The sequence below is a fragment of the Ilyonectria robusta genome, assembly GCF_021365365.1.
Source record: "Ilyonectria robusta strain PMI_751 chromosome Unknown BGZ61scaffold_62, whole genome shotgun sequence".
Lineage (NCBI taxonomy): Eukaryota > Fungi > Ascomycota > Sordariomycetes > Hypocreales > Nectriaceae > Ilyonectria > Ilyonectria robusta.
Window position 1 is genome coordinate 26,842 of NW_025764496.1, and position 20,954 is coordinate 47,795.

General features: G+C 44.4%; 5 protein-coding genes across 5 annotated transcripts; 4 read left to right on the forward strand and 1 right to left on the reverse strand.

Annotated features, from left to right (window-relative positions):
* Nucleotides 1-289: 289 nt before the first annotated feature.
* On the forward strand, nucleotides 290-1,404 carry BGZ61DRAFT_373677 (Glyoxalase/Bleomycin resistance protein/Dihydroxybiphenyl dioxygenase; the record flags this gene model as incomplete). The annotated part of the gene is made up of 2 exons (XM_046242269.1): nucleotides 290-775; nucleotides 841-1,404. The coding sequence occupies 2 exons, from the start codon at nucleotides 290-292 to the stop codon at nucleotides 1,402-1,404; spliced, it is 1,050 nt and encodes a 349-aa protein (XP_046094289.1).
* Nucleotides 1,405-2,062: 658 nt separating this feature from the next.
* On the forward strand, nucleotides 2,063-3,944 carry BGZ61DRAFT_373655 (uncharacterized protein; the record flags this gene model as incomplete). Its single annotated transcript, XM_046242267.1, has 3 exons — nucleotides 2,063-2,436; nucleotides 2,494-3,689; nucleotides 3,745-3,944. Coding segments are annotated over 3 exons (1,770 nt in total), but the record flags the coding sequence as incomplete, so codon positions are not given.
* Nucleotides 3,945-5,225: 1,281 nt separating this feature from the next.
* On the forward strand, nucleotides 5,226-7,789 carry BGZ61DRAFT_435100 (uncharacterized protein; the record flags this gene model as incomplete). The annotated part of the gene is made up of 5 exons (XM_046243980.1): nucleotides 5,226-5,267; nucleotides 5,389-5,498; nucleotides 5,587-6,385; nucleotides 6,448-7,235; nucleotides 7,366-7,789. 5 exons carry the CDS (start codon nucleotides 5,226-5,228, stop codon nucleotides 7,673-7,675), a joined length of 2,049 nt encoding a protein of 682 aa, XP_046094291.1. The 3' UTR covers nucleotides 7,676-7,789.
* A 3,020-nt stretch (nucleotides 7,790-10,809) lies between these two features.
* BGZ61DRAFT_373624 (uncharacterized protein) lies at nucleotides 10,810-13,219 on the forward strand (the record flags this gene model as incomplete). Its single annotated transcript, XM_046242265.1, has 8 exons — nucleotides 10,810-10,893; nucleotides 10,970-11,096; nucleotides 11,167-11,292; nucleotides 11,362-11,590; nucleotides 11,645-11,785; nucleotides 11,860-11,964; nucleotides 12,167-12,244; nucleotides 12,328-13,219. 8 exons carry the CDS (start codon nucleotides 10,810-10,812, stop codon nucleotides 13,217-13,219), a joined length of 1,782 nt encoding a protein of 593 aa, XP_046094292.1.
* A 4,604-nt stretch (nucleotides 13,220-17,823) lies between these two features.
* Nucleotides 17,824-19,877, reverse strand: BGZ61DRAFT_500573 (uncharacterized protein; the record flags this gene model as incomplete). Its single annotated transcript, XM_046251568.1, has 11 exons — nucleotides 17,824-17,883; nucleotides 17,943-18,126; nucleotides 18,184-18,242; nucleotides 18,336-18,656; nucleotides 18,731-18,777; nucleotides 18,833-18,932; nucleotides 19,015-19,073; nucleotides 19,136-19,234; nucleotides 19,291-19,326; nucleotides 19,403-19,647; nucleotides 19,705-19,877. The coding sequence occupies 11 exons, from the start codon at nucleotides 19,875-19,877 to the stop codon at nucleotides 17,824-17,826; spliced, it is 1,383 nt and encodes a 460-aa protein (XP_046094293.1).
* Between the last annotated feature and the right edge of the window lie 1,077 nt (nucleotides 19,878-20,954).

Below are 20,954 nucleotides of genomic sequence, written 5' to 3' on the forward strand. Positions count from 1 at the left end.
GATCTTCCGCGGACCTCTTGCAGCGGAGACGGCACTACTGTCCTCGAGTCAAGCGAGCATCACCTCCCGACGCAGGACATAGACACATTCCGGCTACTTTCAAACCGCGGCGAATTACTCCGTTTCAAACTCCTACAACGGTCAATCCAGTGCGCCATTCTGAGGCCATCAGTATTAATAGCCACTGGTAGGGCTTTGGATGTTATCAATAGATAAGGTCTAAGCCACCAAAGACTCTTATTGCCGCACCTGTTCTATCCGAATTTCCAAGCACGACCGACTGTTCATCATGGCTTCCCTCCGACTTGGCGTGGTTCAAAACCATCCTTCCAAGATCCAGCTCGAACGGATTTCCCATGTATATTTCGAGCATCCAGATCTTGATGATTTCGGCAAATTTGCCCTAGACTTCGGTCTAGTTGAGGCGTGGCGCTCCGACGACGTAGTCCTCTATCGCGGCTACAGCAAAGATCCGTACTGTTACGTCGCCCGCCAGGCTCCAGCGGGCACCGCGGCGTTTGGTGGTGGGGCCTGGATTGCCCAGACCCAAGAGGACTTCGATAAGGCTGCAGCCATGGAGGGAGCCGAGGTCTCAAATCTCGCTCCGTATCCCGGAGGCGGTCGCAGGGTAACGCTGAAGACGCCCTCCGGGTTCTTATTCCACGTGTTGTCTGGGCAGGTTGAAAGACCGGCGTGCGAGTCCGCCCCGTCTGCAGTGGTTGACAACCTGGGACCCTTCAACGGGAGCATCAGCAAGCACAGACTCGGTAAGTTCGTCTTTCTTTGCCTGTATCGTGTATTCGAGTATGTGGAACGGACTGACTCTTGGGTTCAGGTAAGTTCCAGCGGTTTCACCCTGGGCCGGCAATGATCTATAAACTGGGCCACTACGGATTCATTGTCGCCAAGTGGGATGAGGAAATCAAGTGGTACACGAGCAATTTCAACTTCGTTCCATCTGACGTGCTCTCGCTACCCACGAATAAGGATATAGCCGTTATTGCCTTTATGCACCTAGACCTAGGAGAGCGATTCTCAGACCACCACAGTCTTTTTCTCAGCCGTGCGGCCCCCGGAGAGCATGATCGCCTGCATCATACGTCTTATGAAGTGGAGGATTTCGATACTCAGCTCCTTGGACATGACTGGTTGGCAAGCAAGGGTCACAAAGCTGTGTGGGGTGTGGGAAGGCATATTCTAGGATCGCAGATTTTCGACTACTGGAGAGATCCCAGTGGGTTCATCATTGAACACTACACCGATGGAGATCTGGTCAATGTTCACGCAGGCACGAAGCGGGGTATTGCTGGTCCGCTATCCGTCTGGGGCCCCGAGATGCCCCCTGAGATGACTGAGGATGGGGTAAAGGCCACACGGCATGAGTTGCATGTGATGGTTAGATAAGCGGTTATTGTAGTATGCCTTGTACTTACAAAGTTGTAACCTAAGATTTTAGCTCTATATTGACGATTCCTGTTCAGTCTTAGCGAAGACGCGTGCTTCGTACTACGTAGTATTGCACAAAAGCCGGAGAATCCCGTGGCTTGGCCACTAGAGTCCATACTTCGGCCCTGCATGTTGTAAGCACCAGTCCAAGATCGCATTAGCGGACCTGGGGGAAATACGGGGAAGCCCAGGCTCGGTGCGAAGCAACCTCGTGGAGTTTTTCGTTTCTGAAATATCCTTTCATCCCTTTTCCTTCACCAAGCCACAGATCCACGCGTATCCCTTGGATGACCCAACGCAACTGCGCGACCGGTTTAAAGAAACAGACCCGCTTCCTCACTTACGTCTTTTGGCCCCGTGAATACTTCAGAGAGACTGGCAAGGCGCAATGAGTCTCAATCACCCCACCCTAGCGGCTTGGGACGGTTTCTCCCGGGATGGCCAGGTTACGCTTGAACAGCCTTTGAGGACCCGTGTATGCGACCGATGCATCTTGTCCGTCCCCTCGAGCCTCATTGCATTGTATTAAGAACGTTCGCTGACTTGCCCTAGGAAAAAAGTCAAGTGTATGTACCGTGTTTTGTCTTCCCCGCCGTCACTTACCTGATGGTATGTAGGCGACATGAAGCGACCTACGTGTTCCCGCTGCCTAGAAAGCGGATGGGTCTGTCTTTACTCTTCATTGAAGAAGAAGCCAGGTCCAGGAAGGGGAGTTCGCAAACGTGCCCGCAATGCTCAAGGGGATATCGCCTCGCCGTCCTCCGAATCCTCCGCACAATCAGGAGATGCAGTGGCTCCATTACTTTCGCAAGGCGAGCAAGTCTCCTTTCCGGGTTCGGACTTCGCATTCCTTGATACCATTTCTATCCTCAATCCGGTACCCGAAGAAGCACTAGGCGACTTCTTACCAGCCGCGTCCTGGCCAACTCCATCGTTGGACCAGCTGTGCGCTATGGAGCCTTGCTTGACCTTTGACCAAGAACGCGAACTGTAAGTTTCCTCCTCCTGGGTATGCCCTTGTCTGACGGATTGTACCACCACATCCAGGCTAGAAAGTTTCTTCGAGCAAATCCATTCATCCATACCGCTCTTCCGCAGAGACGAATTCATCCGGCAATTCGAGTTTGGCACTGTGAACAGGGAGTTGCTGATTACAATCCTTGCCCTAACGGCCAAGATACTAGGTCGGCCCAGTTACTGGACTGAGCAAGGCCTCAACGACTGTTTGAGTCACCTCCAAGCGAGAACCGTCCTAGACTCCGAAACGTCTGCCGGGCAACTATCACTCGATAACTTCCGACAGGCTTGTTTGCTCGCCTTTTATGAGTTCCATCAACATCCGGGGGAGAAAGCATGGTTGCAAATTGGCCAACTCACGCGCAAAGCTTACCGCTATGGGCTTCATCAACTTGACAGCGACAATCAGTCCGCAATGCTCGCCTGCGGCCCCCTTGTCGACGATGAGGTTGATAAGTGGAGACATGTCTGGTGGTGCATCTTCTGCCTCGACTCATACTCGAACATCACGACAGCAAGTCCTTTCCTCGTGCATGTCCAAAGCATCAGGACATCTCTTCTCACTGATCCAGGCGAGGAAGGGAGACGCAAGACCCAGATATTCCTGCCTGACGAAACAGATACGCTCTGGCAGATCATCGAGGAGATCACCTCGCACAGCAAGCATCTCAACTTCAATATCCATATGGTGACAACTCTAATTCTCAGGGAGGCTGCCACACTCTACCAACTATGTTGGCAGAATCCATTGGAACGTTTGCATCGGCGTCTAGGAGCCCTCGAAAATCACCTTACGGCAGTGCGGCTAGCACTACCACCGCGATATATGAACGTAGCGCGCGACGTTTTGCACGATGAACCCTGCTCTGCCTATCACGCTCGCCTAATCTGTCTCCTTCATCTGCACGTCTCTCGTCTTCTGGTCTGTCTGCCTTTCCACCCGCAGAAATCGGAGGAACAACGATTGTGTCTGTGGCATAAGACCCTCGAGTACTGCCAGGACATAGTCGACGTCGTCAAGCAATGGGATAGCCAACACTCACCCAGCGTCGACCCAGCTGTATGTTTCATTATCTACTCGGCGCTAGTTATCCTCCACCTCCACTACACCACCTTAGCAAGCTCGAGGCCAGAGCGACAAGCCACGCTTGGAACGCAAAAGAATATCCTTCGACTCTTTTTGGAACAGTTCTCATTCTTCTGGAACCTACCGAGATTTCTGATCAGTAAGTAATCCACAACTTTGGCTTGTCGTCACTAGACCTAATTGGAGAAACATAGAGTTGTTTGACAAGTTTTCTCGGGTTTCCCATAATGCTGTCACGCTAAAGGACGTAGAAAACTTGTTGAGGCACTTTCAAGCCCCCTTGCATCACGATTGGCTCAGGTTTCTTGACCCCGAACATGAGGCTTTAGGCTCCTCTGCTGTTCAGAAGACCGAACAAACTTGGATGACTCAAAGCTGGAGCCACGATAATTAACAGGCCGTGAGCGCTTGGATTGATGTATCATTCATGGCCCCCCTGCATTACCAACTGTTCTCTTCAAGATCCACACGCCGTGAATCGTAAAGGTGATTTACGGTCGACAGAGACTTCAGGATTATTCGTTCCTCTTACAGCCCCGGCTAAGGACTATAGCGATGCCGCCCCATATCCAGTACGGCCGATGCGGTCGTGTAATCCAAGTTGCATCTCAAGCCAGCTGCAACGGGCGGTAAGCCCCCCGTCTCTTAAACTGACCGATGTGCGCATCAGTCCTCTCCGGCCACCGTAGTATCTCTGCGAGTCTCGCGTGGTCTCGGTGTAGCGGCGACACCACAGCATGCGGATCCGCATCGGCCCTACCTCTTAGACTTCCCTCTAGTGTCACTAGAGCGCCACAGTCCACCGGCCACCGTAGTATCTCTGTGAGTCTTGCGTCGTCTCGGTGTAGCGGCGACACCACAGTATGCGGATCCGCACCGGCTCTACCTCTTAGACTTCCCTCCAGTGTTGACTACTAGAGCGCCACGGTCCACCGGCCACTCCGGGTACGACCCCAGGACCGGCTTCCCCAAAATGCGGCCGACTATGTCTTGCAGACCAGAGACACGAGTGGCTACTATGCCGACCTAGCCGCCTGCACTCTATCTATGGAACGAGCTTCTATCATATATGGCGTGTTCGCGGTGCGCTATGTCATTATGGATGTTTGATTGATGGCGGGCTTCGACACTCGTTTGTGGTGGTTGCCTGGTCCAAGCATGTGAAAAAGAATTCACCGCAGCCTCTAACCTGTTTTTGACTCGCAGCCACGAGTCAACCACGATGCAACGGGCGCCGCACTGCATCTACCTGACACCGGACAGCACGTGAAGGTGAGCTGCTTCTGTACTACTAGTCTCTTGAGCCGCATCCAGTGTGCTTACTGGAGGCCTTTAGCTTCATGAGCGGAGCTAGCCACTGGGCTATTCCTGTTTCAGCGTATCTTCTGCATAGTCAACGGAAGTTCCCAGCTCAATCTCCATCGTTGATTTCCGGGATGACACGATCTAACCTGCCACCTGAAATCTCGATATCTGGCTATTTATTCATGGCAGTCGGTTTCTCAAGTTAATTGATCCTCACAGCTGGGCTTTGAATCCTTTCTTCCGCTTTTATCCTGCTGTTATCGCTAACGGATCAATCCTGGAGGCCCCTCCACGACGTGTCTTCCGTGTCCTCAATTTCGAGGTTTCGCCGCTTTACCGACAGCTGGTTGCTAAATCCAGATTACCCAACATGGGGCAAAAACGGGCCTGCGATGCCTGCCATAAAAGAAAGGTACCCTCTCCTACCCTGGACCAAACATCCAATTGCCCCCCTACCTTCTCTTACCCTGGAGACGGAACGTCGGCACCGATACCACGATCAAAGCCATTAGCTCATTGCATGGTGAGAACAGATTCATTGTGATGCTCCTATAGCAGACGCGCAATGCAACTGGTGCGACCATCACAGCCTAACATGTACCTTCAATCGGGTAAGAGGGAAAAGGAAGCTCCAGAAAGCCAAGTAAGTCAGGCCTCTGGCAAGTGAGGCTCTCTTAGTGTAAACACAGCCTATATTCTCTCTAACATGCCTGTTTCCGTCTTCGCCCTAGGCCAAGCCTCGGGTCAGAGAAGAAGTTGGTTGAGCGCCTTGAGCGCCTCGAGAACGCCTTGGCAAGGGTCATCGGCCTCGGAAACAGCATAGACCCCTCCTCGTCTTCTGCTGCTGGTTCCACAATGACACCCCCATCCATGAAAGCCCAGGCACCGGATGAATGCTTCGCGAGCCTTGGGGAACAGTTTGCCGCTTACGAATCAAACCATCCTTTGTATATTGAATCCCCTAGCGCGCTGAGCACCAGCAACATCTCAAATGGACAGATTCACCTTGCAGGATGTCCCCTGGGTCACATCACCTGTCACAATGGGATGCCGCTGTTCTCCGAGGAAGGCCAGGCGTGGATTTTCTCCCGAACTGGCGAGGCGACAACATTTCAGAAACTGAAAGCCTTCAACAAGCATCAGCAAGTCCAACCACCCACCTTGTCACTCTTGCACCTCCGCGGCTCTCTCGAGCAGCGTTATGAGTTACCAGACAGGAGCATCGTTGAACAGGGGATATATTGGTTCCAAAATTCTGCGTTTAGACTGGTGTTTCCTGCAATTGACACTGTTCTCTTCCAGGACAGCGTCAACTTGGCCTATGAGCCCTGGGAGGGACCGCTGTCTCTAGAACGCATTAGCGCTAAAGGCTGTGTGTTGGCCTTTCTCGCCATCATGTGCGTTTTCAATGGGGATTCGACATGGCGCCCCATTGTGGATAGCGATGCATGTGCTATCAAAGCGCACTATTTACTATCCAATATGGTCGAGGACGCCAGTATAGTGACCCTCCAGACCGTTTTCATGCTGGTAAGTGTCTGATCCCCGTCAAGTATAGGTCGACAAGCTGATAGCTCATTCTGCGATAACAGCACATGCATCAAATATTTTCTGGCCGCTTACAATCTGCCGCTATGCTACATGCGGTTGCCTGCCGCATCATCTTCATGCTCGGCGGACATACGCAGACGAATTTCAAGCCCTACGGAGCAGAAATCACTCGCAAGCAGCGAGAGATCCGTCATCTCCGCATGATCTTCTGGCTCTGTTACATCTTCGATCAGGACACTGCGTTACGGACTGGCCAACCCCCCATCATGTGCCAAGAACACTGCGACCTCACGCTGCCGGACGGATACCTGGAAAATTGCTTTTGTCTTCCAGCCTTGAGCAACGACATAGTGTCCCCTTCATTTGCGGACGAGAGCCTGTTTCCATATCTTCCTGGAGACTTACGTCTTGGTCAATTGAAGGGAAAGGCTTTTCGACTACTCTACTCGGTTCAGGCCCTCGGGAAGTCTGACGCTGAACTACTCCGTGATATCCGTGAGCTGGACAATGAGATTGAGACTTGGCGGTTATCTATTCCACTCAAATTTCGCCCTGCGCTCTCAATTTCTCAACATCCGCGTTTAGTACCAGAAATCAAGTTACCACAGAGCATGCAACACATCGCTTTGCGGTTGGAGTACCATCATCTCATGGCCACCATTCACCGAGCAAGTGGCAGGTGCTACCCTATTAGTCCAGACGCGAGCTTTCATGAAGGAGAGAGAAGCAGCGCTATTGACTCAAGCCTAGCGCTGGCCTTGGAGGCGAGTCGATCGACTCTGTATTATCTTCAAGCAGCGATTGATGGACTTGCGGGCGAAGCCTTTTGGTAAGTGAAACGCACCTCTCCTCCTGTTCCCTCCTCCGTCCTTCATTTCTCTTCTTTGAACGGAACAAGACGAGGCATTTAAACCCAACCAATGGTCTACGAGAACCCTCCTCTAACAGTCAATCCCCAGGATCATTGTCTTCTATCCCACAGCCGCAATAATGACTTTATTCTTCAACGTTCTCCTGAACCCGCTTGACACGCAAGCAAATCTCGATCTGGGGCTTCTTAGCTCCGCAGCGGATCTCATCAGAAGCATGCCGATACGGAGGCTAACACGATACGAAATTGAACACCTCAAGATGGTGGATGATTTTATAGCAGAGTTGATACGGCTGGGTAATTGCGCGATTTCCAAAGCAAAAGGAGAAGAGGAACGAGAGGGTGAGACGCGAGTACCGCGTGGACATGAATTGGGACATGAAATTAGGATATTGTAATAAGCGGATCTGGGAAGAGTGAAGGAAGCTGCTAGGTAGCAATAGATGCAGTGGTCGAGCGATGGTTCCGCGCTCTCGCGACCAAAGATAGGTAAGTCAACTACCCTAGTAACGGATCAACCCACTAACGGATCACCCCTATTTACATAATTAATAGACCTACCTATTAACTTTAAATACAAATAAAATAACAACTAGGTATTCCAATTAGTCAATTTAAAGACTTTTTAAATAAAGAAAAGACTAAAGATTTTAAAGATTTATAAATTAACTAATAAAACCCTAGTAAAAGCTACTTATTCTAAATATTCTGACTTAGAAGGTTCTATCTAGCTTTTTATTACTCTAATATTTTAAATAGAAATAAAAAGCTTATTTAAGTCTCTTTTAACTGCTGCTCTTTTTCTCTTTTTTAATTAGCTTAATTACTACTTTAAAGCTCTATTTTCCTCCTTTAGCTTTAATACTTTTATCTCTAGAGTATCTAGACTCTTATTTACAGTTTAAAATAGCTATTATATAATTAGGCTATTATAGCTAGGTTAACCTTATAACTATACTAATAACTATATATCTCTTAAATAGCTAGAGGTAGTAAATAAGCTATTTTCTAATTTCTAGTTTATTTTTAGAGGTAAGATATTAGCTAATTAGACTATAATAGTCTAATTAGAATTATTAATAATAAACTAACTATCTAATATCTTATTACAGTTAATTAGCTTAAAGATTGATATATTAAGAGGCTAAAGAATATAGCTTATATATAGCAGTAAATAGACTAATTAAATTCTATTAGCTATATAGAGATATATAAAATTAAATATTATATATAATCTATAGCTATTTAATATAAGAAGTTACTTTTTATTAGATTTTTTTATTTTTAATTCTAAAATAAAAATCTCTTTTAGCTATTCTAGGCTAATTATATTACTAATCCAGCTCTGTTTAGATAATATAAAATTCTAATTAATTAGATAGTCTATATTCTTTAGAAACTACTGCTATTATAAGTTTTTACCTTTAAAAATAACTAATAAATTAAGGTACTTTTCAGTTATAGAAATAGCCTTAAGAATATTAGTCTAATAGAGGCTACTCGGGTATTTCTTAATAGTTAATTATAGCTTTAATTGGCTAAGTATAAGCCTGTTAGTTCCGATCCCTTAAAAAATCCCAGTTTTATCCCAATTCTAACAGTTATATAGAGGGATATTGCAGATACCTAGTTGGCCTAATATATTAAAGAACCTGCTAATAGCATATAGATTAGCTCTATTTATTCTTTTTGAGTTAATTCTTTTAGCTTTAAGTGTTTTTATTTGTAGATTGCAGCTTAAAAACCCAGCTATATAGTATTTTCCAAGAGGTCGATTATTGCCAGCTGCACCTAAAATAGAAATAACTAACTTCCGGATCTGGGTATAAGTTATAGCTATACCCAGCTTATCTTAAAGAATAAGTTAATTACAAAGCTCCTTTTTCTAATATATAGAAAGCCTTTGCTACTATTAGTAAGCCTTATAACGCATTTCTCTGCTATTGATCCGACTGTGTAGGGTTATATAGGGAATATTGTAATGATTGGCTGCTTTGCGTATTGAGGTGCCTTTAGCAACCTCTTGAATAGCCAATTGAAGGTCATTTTGGGTGTAATTGGGCATGCTGAATAGCCCAAAGAGGTTAAATTGCCCAATAAGGTGTTGTGGAAGGAAGAAACGCGTGTGGTCGGAGACGCGTTGTGGTCAACGCGGCTTAAAGTGGGGTGATCCGTTAGTGGGTTGATCCGTTACTAGGGTAGTTGACTTATGTAGTGATGAATCGATTAATCTCTGGCCTCTTAATACCTGTCTCAGCCTGAAATATATAGCTAGGATAGAGAGAGCGCCCCGATAGATGCTTCTGAGCTGAGGACTAGCGGCTCACGCGCGGGTGAGTCGCTACCTCACTTCTAGCTCGTCACAGATATAAAATTGGGATATAAAAGAATCAGCGTATGGATTAGACAATTTCCCCCCCTTGACTTGTGAAAGACTTGCTTACAGTGTAATGCTATGTTTTTATTTGGGGCTTTGGGAATCTTAGGTACTTTAGATAGATATCACGGATCGCAAGATGCACAACAAGGCCAGAACTACTGGGTTTTGGACCCAAGTTATCCACCTGACTTTTCGCTGCACCCCCTTTTGCTGGGCCCCACTTCAACTTCAGTCATAACAATCCTTGACTTTCAAATATAACTAATTATAATAAAAGTCCCGGTGGCAGAGTAGTTAACTGTCAAAGTCACCTCGCAAGAGGTAGTTGTTTTATAAGCAAGCGGCTAATATAAGTGAGCTACGCACTTTGGATTTTTTTTTAGCAGAACGTACACACAAAAGTACTCAAAAATTGTCAAGGAGCCTTAATAATTCTTAGGAACCTTTCCCCGCCATACCCAGCTAAAAGTAACTCAAGTGCATCGCTCGCTTATAAAACACGTTACTGATGCACTGAACAATTCAAGCTTTCAAGTTTAAGCTGAGTCAATTTCACTTATATATCCTTAGAACAGCATTCAAGTGATCAGAGTATTTAGGTCTTTCCTATATACTATGTATTTAGAAGAAAAATAGCTCTTACATAGGGTAGCTGGTAGAGTTAATTGGTTAGCAAGGTGGGTCCCCTGGGGGGCTCTGGAGGCGCTGGAGAATCATCGTGACACAACGCTAGCAACGCGGCCACCCTAAGCCTGGATGCCACGACGGCGTCTCCCGACTCAAGGGTTCTCGACTGGGACCAGAATTGTTGAGTAGAAAATAAGACGCTATTGAGAAAAGACAAGGCCGGCCATGGAAGAATTTTTGATGGGGTAGGTGTAACTCTTTAGTTCCTCCGACGACCGGAAAGGCTTCGCATCACGCACTAAGAAGTTCTTCCGTGGAATATATTCCTTGCAGCATGCCTCCGCAGTTTGACCCCGGACTTACTTGCCTTGGATGTTAGCCGGAAAGGACCATGGGTCGAAGCATCATACGATGGGCCGTCGAGCACCTCTGGCGATGAATGTTTTTGCGGAGTTAAAACACCAACGAGGGAACGGCTCCGTCGTTTTTGTTGGGTACGCACGAGATTAGTTACCAAATGCAGACATGGAGACGACAGACGTAATCATCGTCGGTGCTGGCCCAAGCGGCCTTGCCCTTGCGCTCGCGCTCTCCTGCTACAAAGTCAGAGTCGGTCACTCCCATTACTCTATTCTATGCTATGATCCACACGGTCAGGCACTGACAATATTTACACCCTCACCAGTCTGTTGTCCTCGAGAAGAACCGCGACATATGTCAGGACCCTCGCGCAATTGCCCTTGCTGGCGACAGCCACCGCATCATGGAGTTGCTCGGGATCAGCTCGAGCAAGTTGTCTGAGTTTGGACAAAGTGAGTCGAGTACCACATGCCTATCTCCATTGTCCAAACTGCTAAGATGACCTGCCTTACTTCGCTTCAGCCCTAAAGGCGATTCACTTCCATCGGCATTCGTTCAACAATAAACCCTTCCTCAGCGTAGACAGTTACTCTGACTACCACGATCAAAGCCTGCCAGGTGCCACATTGATCCTGCAGCCACGCCTAGGTAGGTGAATACCATTGCATAACAGCTACAGTGTCCGATGCCCTAGTTATTAAACCAATCATTCAATAGAGGAAGAACTGCGAGGCCTCCTCCAGTCTTCGGAGTATGCCCAGCTCAGAACCGAGTGCACCGTGACGTCGTGTCGCGAGGGCGTGGATTCTATAGAGGTATCCTTCACTGCCAGTGACGGAGCTTCAACCGACTTGAGAGGGAGATATCTCGTTGGCGCTGATGGTAAGCGAGGAATCGTACGCAAAGCATTCCTTGAGCCACGGGGGGTCGAACAGGCAGAAGGAAAGTAAGTACACGCCCAACATCTAGGCCATATCCATCGGATCTTATAGCAGGCCAGGATCCACTACGCCGCGAAATGGGTCGCAGCAAACCTGTGCATCACTATGCCCACCCCTGAATCCCATCCATACTTCCCGCTGTGGAAACTGGGATACAAACCCGAGGAAGTTTGGGATATATTCTGGCCGGAAGGTTTCCAGTACGTTCCTTGAATTTGCTGTGATACGACGGTTGCGATCATTTCGAGTATTTCACGGCTAAATCCCATATCAGCTTCTGTAATGACCCAGTGATGCCCGTTGCAACAGGCAGGTTCGGTCCCGCTGACGAAAGATTCTGGAGGTCTGGAGAATCCATCCACCCCCTATTCCCCCTTGGGTATGGGTGAGACTAACGCGACCCAGGTTCGAATATGAACTAACTTCAGAAACTCCTTTGGAGGAAGTGGAACGAGATGTGTTGAAGCAGTTGGAGGCGAAGATGGCACCGCACCTGACAATCCCCGCAGCTCGACTTAGGTATGTTTTGAAAAGGGCCACACCTGAAATCCGGACCAGGACCTGTGTTAACAGACATGAAGACGTCAGGGAATAAACCCCGAAGGTCCCGTCCGATTCCCCTGGGATTGCGTTGAGGTGTTGCGATGTGCTCCCGCGTAGTAAGAACTGGCCTCATACTCCCTCTCCCCCTATCCTTATGCCGAAGTGAGCCTGAGGTCTAATAGAGCGTGTTGAATTATAGCTTCAGCCATAGGGTAGTCAACCAATGGTCTCACAATCGGACGATCTTGATAGGGGACGCCGCGCACGTTTTCCCCCCTTTTGGGGCCCAAGGAATCGCCAACGGCGTCCGGGATTCCCTCGCGCTTTCGTGGCGACTTGCGCTGCTGTGCGATGAGGGTTTGTGCACCAGCTTATCGCTACAATCCCACAAGCTACTCGATGACTGGGCGCTCGAACGGCGAAAGGGAGTCGATGATGCCATCACCATGACCATGCGAAACGGCGTCTTGCTCTCCAACAAGTCGGGGCTTGTCGCAGCAGTTTTGGGTGTTCTGGGAAGCATCCTACGGTACCTGCCTCGAGTACGAGACGGCATCGCTCGGAGAGCCTTGATGGATAATGACGGGTACGCTGGCCTTGACCGCGGCTTCTTTCTGACAGGCCAGCACGGCGCTGGCAAGACTGCCCAGATGTGGGTCAAGACGACTGACGGTCCGGTTCTGCTCTCAGACCACATTTTCTGGAAGTCAGCCTCTATCCTCACCGTCCTAGTTCTCGGCTCGGTTACAGCACAGGAGGCATCGGAATTAAAGCAGGTCATCGACTCCGGAGACTTCCCTCCGCACGTCGTAGCCGATAACGTTGTTATTTTGCGCGGTGACGAATCACCCTGCAACTCAGTGACGGCTCCGTGGATCTCTGAATTGTTCCCTTGCAAGTCTGATGACCTGGAGAAGATGGGCGTCTCGTTGCTCAGAGGCTACGATCCGGCGGCTTTCCGAAGACGATTCCTTTCCTCGACGCGCTACGTACTGGTGCGCCCCGACTTTATCGTTTTCTCGCAGGCAAAGACAATTGAAGAGCTCGCAGGACAATTGCGGCAGGCAAAGGAGCTCTTGGCACGGCAATAGATGGGTTCCGCGCTATCGCGGCTGTTGCGCAGTTTGGCTGTTAATAGTTGCGTGCAAAGGTGGATGGATCTTGAATGTTTTTTAGTAAACAAGGTGTTCTAGTACATATAGCAGATTGTATGCAACACCGTCCGTTTGGGCATGGCATATTGACCCTATTGTACCTCTGGGGTGCATTCAAAGTATGCCGCGTCTCGCATCGGGATTGCGGTAAGCGGCAATGGATCTTCATCGCCTTGACAAACATTGAACTTGTGACTAGAAGAACCCGCGCAACTGTTGCTCTCAGATTCTCAGGAAACAGTGTCTTTCAGGATCACAGAAAAAGTAGAGGTGGTCCCACGCGTATAGGAAGCAAAGCATATTATTGTAAAGAATATAACAGTTCAGTCTCTGTATTCCCTCTGCTGAACCACAAGATCAGCAAAACTAATAAACCTACAAAAAAGCCTCGGCTCCTCTATTAGAGGTGGAATATATGCCGGAGAGGAGTTATAAATAATTAAGAAAGAATACTCAGTGGAATATTAGTGGAAAGAATATAAAGTGGAAAGAAGGCTAGCCTAACTTGTCAGCTTGATTAGAGATAGTTATTTATATATAATTTAGGATAAGCTTTTTATAAATTCAATATTAAAATTAAAATAAAGAATCTATATAAATTATTTATTTATTTATTAATCTTACTTTTTTTAACTACTTTTATAGTAGAGTAATTAACTACTTAAAGACTTTTATTTAGTTATTATATTATAGCTTAGCTAGATATACCTTTATTATATATTTATAAGTATTTCTATAAGTTTTAACTAACTATAGATAAATTACTTAAATTACTATATAAATACTATAATTTAAAATTACTAGAATTACTAGATAATCCCAGTAATTCTTACTAGATAACTAATATATTAATTTAAGAAACTAGCTATTACTAAAATACTAGCCTTTTAGCTATTAATATAACTTAGTTATCTAACTTACTATACCAGCTAAATATTACTAAATATTAAGAGGTTAGGATGCCCTAGTATACATATACCTAGAGGGGGGACTAGAAGCTTAACAGTAAAAAAAAAACACCAATAATAGTATTAATAATACAGACTATATACCCAGTCTATTTAAAGGTTAACAGTATACTTAGATAGACTAAGGTTTCTAGTCTAACTAGTTACCTTTCCTAATACCTTAATAAGCTACAGTAACAGCTGCATCTTGGAAAAGCTAGATCTGCTAGAAAAGCTAGATCTTAGAAAAGGCAAAATCATAATAGATATAAAAACTTTGCAGGCCCTGTTCCATTCCAGTCATCCTTCCATCCTTATACACACCTCAACCGACGACTTAACCAACTGAAGATATCGGCTTTCCGTCGAATAACATAGACCGATCAGGTCTCTCCCAATCGGCAATATATTAATAGCTTTCAATTTAATTTGTATGATATAATCAGGAATAACCCAACCCTTATTGGGAAGCTGCAAATTGCAGCTTAAAAGTCCGGACTGCAAGATATTATAGAAATCCAAATAGACGAACCCGAGGACCTTTATCTAGTGGGGTTACTGGTCTTTAGCTGCCATACTATCCAAAAGCTAGCTAGTAGAGATTTGGCTCTATAACGCTTTGTGACTGAAGAGCTATGCTGTGTTAAGATTCTTATTTGGAACTGCTGAAGGAATATACTTTCTCTGATAGAAAAGGAATTTCTCTAGAGCTTGTATAGTCCTGACTATTTAGTATAGATTATATAGCTGATAAATAATGTGGTGTTGGTTAACTTGCAATTAAAGAATTAATAACTACAAGAACTTAAGGGAACCTATAGAGGGATGTTGTAGAGGAGGTTATGTGCTTAGTAGTTAGAAGAGGCAAAAGACTGTAATTAGGTTTAAGATTAATAGATTAAGTCCCTTATTAACACCGTGCAAGCACGTAACTGTACAGAATTTGAAACAGTAGTTAGAACAGTGATTTTAACAATGATATTACTAGATATAATATTCTTATTTTACTATTTTATTCTATTTACAGTAATTATATTATAACTTATCTTTAGTGTGCTGTCTTTAATTACTGCTGTTCTTACTGCCGCGCCTAATACTATTATTATTAGCTAGAGTAGTATGCTATTTAATATACTTTCTTAGGCGGATTATGTTAAGATATATTTATATGCCTGGTTTAGTAGCAACAAGCTAGGTAATAGTATTGTAGATATCTTATTTAGTACTGTTAAATCTAGTAGAAGGCTGCTTTTTTATTCTATATAGAGTTAAAAATATACCGATATAATTTAATTTTAGAAGTAAGTAAGAGTAGGTACTATATAGTAAAGGTATTTATATAGGCTATAAATATTATAAAAGAGTCTTCTAAAATATACTTTATCTATTTAGATATATTTATAAGGCTATATTTAACTTAAGAATTAATTAATCTTATTTTATAATTACAGCTTATTATATACTACTTTTAGCTTCTCTAATCTAGCTGTTATTAGTAAATTTATTATACTAGATATAACTAATTTAGACAGCCTAGCTAGAGCTAAAACAGTCTAGCTATATATAGCTATAGATACTATAATATTATCTATTCTACAGCTAGTTAAGAAGCTAAAAGAATTTATAAAAGTTAACTTACAGCTAGATAAGATATATTATATAGAGATACTATTTAACTAATTTACTACTGTATTTTAAAGTTAAAAACTGTATATCTAGATTTGTAAAGCTAGGTAGTATAGAGTTTTAATTGGGTTAAGTAGTAATTAAATTCTATTAGAAGGTATACTTAAGGTGGATAAAATAATAACCTAGTCTAGTCTATAAGTATAACCCTCTATACTGTTATGTATATCAGTAATTATTATATAGGTATTAGGAGTATTCTTATAGTATAAGCATAATAGATATATTCAGTATATTAGATTTTTATAGTATAAGCAGTAATATAGCAACAATTAGAAGGGACCTAATCAGTCTATACTATTCAACGGAAAGTAAATATCTTATTAGTTAGTATAGCAGTTAGTTATTATAGTTAGTTGTGATATGTATAAGGATGGAAGGATAACTGGAATATAAGAGGACTTATAGAGCTTTTATATCTATTATGATTTTGCCTTTTTTAAAATCTAGCTTTTCCAGCAAATCTAGCTTTTCTAGTAAACCTAGCTTTTTTAAGATACAGCTATTACTATAGCTTATTAAGGTATTATAAAAGGTAAATAGTTAGACTAGAAACCATAGTCTATCTAAGTAAACTATTAGCCTTTAAATAGACTGGGTATATAATCTGTATGATTAATTTTATTATTAGTATTTTTTTTTTACTATTAAGCTTTTAGTCCCCCTTCTGGGTATATATATATTAGGGCACTTTAATCTCTTAATAGATACTAATAAGCTAGAGTGCTAGCTAGAGGGTAGATTCAGATAAAAACAGGTTATTATAGATATTAAAAATCTTAAAGTATTCTAAAAGTTAGATTATAGAATTTATCAGTATATATATCAAGGTTAAATTAAATTAAAAAGGTTAGATAGAATTTTAGCAAATAAAAGAAAAAGCAGCTTAAAATTTAAACTTAAGTTTTAATAACTATAATATATATAATAAAAATATAGTAAATTTAAATATTAGGTTTTCTTATTAAGGGATATATTTAGTTTATAATTAATATTATAAAATATTTTTTATTTTAATTATATAATATCCAGTTTATAATAGATATTATTAGCTGCTTTTTTTATTATTTTTATTTTATTAATAAAAATAATAATATTTAAATAATAAATAGCTATTTAGCTAAAGTTTTAAAGTTTATATTTTTATATATATTCCAATATATATTTAGATAGTAAAAATAAATATATTTATTATAATATATAAATACTATTCCTACTATTTAAGATTACTATATAGCTTTAATCTATCTGATAATATTAAGTAAAGCTAAAAAAAAAAAAAAAAAAAAAAAAAAATTTAATATATAAATACTATTTTATACTATCTACTAGTTTATTTTTAAATTTATATATTACTATTGTTAATTTACTGTAGATTTATTTATTCTAAATATACTTTAAAAATAACTAAGTTCTATATATACTATATCTTAACTTAAATTCTAAAATAACCTCTGATATTTTAATTTAAAGAGGGGACTCTTTCTATCTATCTATCTATCTATCTGTCTTTCTATCTGTCTTTCTATCTGTCTGTCTATCTATCTGATCTGGTCTGGTATTATAAAAATCGGGGATTTTTCTTTTCTTTTACCTCTAACCCTACGCCGGCCCACCCATTCGCCCCTTACTATATAGTCCTTATTAAGTATTCTCTCGATAGCAATTGGCATACACCCTTGGAAAATTCATAGGCGTCAGCAGCCTCAAAACCGCGAACGCTTGTCTTGAAGTATGTCGAACGATAGTTGTGCCTTGGGAGACGCGTCACATCTCAAGAACTTGTCAGACACGTGACCGGCCGCAGAATGGTCTTTCGGGCTGAATTGATGCATTAAAGCACGGGGAAAATGACGACAGGTTATTGAGGAACCGAATGCAGCGCAGCGTGCTTCTTATTTACATACGTTACTTAGTAGGCTCAATTGGCAAAAAACAGTTGAATACAGATGTTGGGTCATACTTAGCCTATTCATAGGCACACTCTGTTAGCATTAACCGCCTCTCAAACAGCAAATGAATCTTACCTTAAGCACTTGGAGGCGGGGGTAGTTCAGCCCCCAGCAGTCCGCAGCAGTCTCATTTCGCATACTAGCATTTGCCCAAACTCCAAAATCCGTTCCCCAGTCGTGAGTCTGGCGTTGCCGTGTCAGTTGAGTCGTTTCGTGGACCCAGTTAAGAGCGAGAGCATCGTTCTTTGCCTCGTTATGCCTTATGTAGTTTGTCAGTTTCGGACTCCCTTACTCTTAACAAATAGATCTCACTTACTCTTCGCTGATGAGAATCATATTGTGCACAGGCTCTGTGATACGTAAACAGCTGGCTTCCTACAGTAAAAGTACAAACGTCAGAAAGGGGGGAAAGGCAGCAATGAGGCCAAGAGAATGAACAGATGGAATATTCCTACGGATCTAACTCACCGCGCGAAGTCTTATGGTTCTGTGCAGCTCGAACACGACTTTGGTACTAACAACGTCCAGGTTGGAGTCTGTGTATTCCAACCAACGTTGCCAAAGTTCATGAACGAGCTTTGGAGAAATATCCACGACAGGGACACTTCCAGTCGCAATTCTTCTGGGGCCAGCAAGTAATAATCTGTCAAGGGCGTGGCTAAGCTCAACTAAGGAAGGGTAGCTTGTGGTTATATCAGACAGAGGGCTCAAGCCTCCCAGAAAAAACTCGAACAGCCCCGAGAACAGGTCTCCCGACCCACACAAGGTGAAGTTCAATATTACAAGAGGCTACATTTTTAGCAAAGCGTCAGCGTCAAGTACTTCAACTATGCCACAAAGCCGCACATCTTGTACGAACTCACCGTGTTGTGCGGACCGCGGACGAAGTTCAGAAAGACCAAGACGACATCTTCGTTTTTCTCCTTGCTGGCATTGCAATATTCCTGAGATAACGTAAGAATTACCCAACTGGAACCTGGCCCATTGCACACTTACCACAAATCGTGGAGTTATGGTTGGAAGGTCCGAAGAAGGCAGAGCAATCGAGCGAAACACCCACGATCCCTATAAATACGATGAGTATCAGTTGATGAAGACTCTGATAATGTCACCCTTGCCACAGGGCTTGTTTCATTGAGGCACGTACCGGGTCGGGAACAGTCTTCAACACGAATTCCACCACTACTCCAAAGTTTGAGGAGCCTCCTGAGGCATAAATTCAGCTTCAGAACTGTAGAACTTTTCCGTAAGGAAGGCACGTGGCTTACCTTTGATACCCCACAAGAGATCCGAGTTTTCAGTGTCACTAGCAGTGACAATCCTTCCATCGGCGAGAACAACGGTGGCAGAGATGAGGTTGTCACATGCTGGCGTGCAACTTAGTACACTTTGTGGCTACTTAAACAGTGTAGAAAAAACTAACCCATTCCGTATTTCTGAGTTAACGGGCCATAGCCACCTAATTGAGTAACGGGTTAGCATGAGTTGATCAAAAAGTGGTCGAGACATGGTTTCTTTCCGACTTGTTCACTTACCTCCGGTGACATGGCCACCAACACCAACATTGTGCACTCCTCCTCCAATGCAAGCCAAGCCCTCGTTTCGCAAGAAGGTATAGACACCTTCCCAAAGACACCCACCGCCGACGGTAACTTCACTCCGGTCGTTGTTGAGTGCTACAGATCTGAGCTCGCTGAGGTCGATGACGAGGCCATCTTCTACGCTGTTGGCACCAGAAGCGTGATGTCCTCCACACTTGATGGCTACCCTCAGTTTCACTCTGTAATAATGTGCCGGTTAGTCGATTCCCAAAGGAAAATTGTGAGGTAAGACAAACCGGGTGGCGTAGACAATGGCGATGGACACGTCTTCCGAAGTCCTCGGGAATGCGATGTATTGTGCTCTGGCTTCAGAAATGGCAGAGAATCGATGAGATGCAGCAGCAAAGTCCGCTGAGCTGCTATCGATAACACGGCCAGAAAACCCGGCCTTGCTAAGCTCCTCAGCCATGGTCTTGTGCTTCAAACAGTGCTCTTGCAAGTAGTGAAGTGTGCGTGATTTACACCTGTTCCGTGTTGACAGAGATGCTTTTTAGCGATCCGTAGCGCAGGACTGCCTATGGCCGTCATTGTGAATAAGATGGACAGGCCGGTAGGATGCGACCATGAACGGCTGACCCAAATTGTGGAGCGGCTCCACAGGGATCTGGGAAGAGGGCGAGACAAGAGTACCTAGTGTGAGCGCGGGCGGAACACGGAAAGAGGTGGTCTGTTCTTGGGTGCGTGTACCTCAAACGCCACTATCGGTACTCAACTACACTCTCTAACCATTGTATTTGGTCTTTGTTGGGCAAATGACGAGTATTTTCTTGGTCCATTCCGAGCCAACGTGAGACATATCCCAAGGCGTTGATGAAGTGGGGGTAAAGTGAAGGAGGCATGGCCCTAGAGTGGTGTTCTTGTATCCCCATACGCCCCGAAAGCTGCCGAGGACCGCGACACGAGCAGCTTTGAATCTGCCTGAGTCAGGTGTGAAACCATAGCCCGTTGTTCTACGCAACATGGGAAACCGCTCCTTTGTTGTTGAAACAACTTTCCCCTATCATTTCAAGCCATTTGACCGTTGGCAGCGTGAGCATCCCCAGTGAGCCTGACCCTCTCTTATGGTCTGTCATTGTTCACCTAGTCGTCGTTCTCTTCCGGGACACCGATCTCTCACACTAAGACTGACCACTTGTGCCCTTCTGGGCTAACACTCGTCCTCCAGCTGACGAAGACAGAGTGCTCGGGATTGTTCCGTCCAGCGCACTCCTTGATACGGCACGTAAACTCCCCCCATGCAGACTTTTCCGCTTCTTCCGAAGACACCTTATTAGAATGAGAGGGGGCCTTGGTGGAGATGACATCGCGCCTGGCATGTATACGCTTGTCTTGTAACTATCAGATCAGCTAACTTGATTCAGAGCTTCCCCGCGTTTTCCCCTTACCCCACCGGCTCTTGCAACCTTGCATGTCCTTGCCGGTGGGTGCAATACGAACCAGGACACTGGTACTAGATCTACTCGATTGTTCACATAAAGCACCAAGC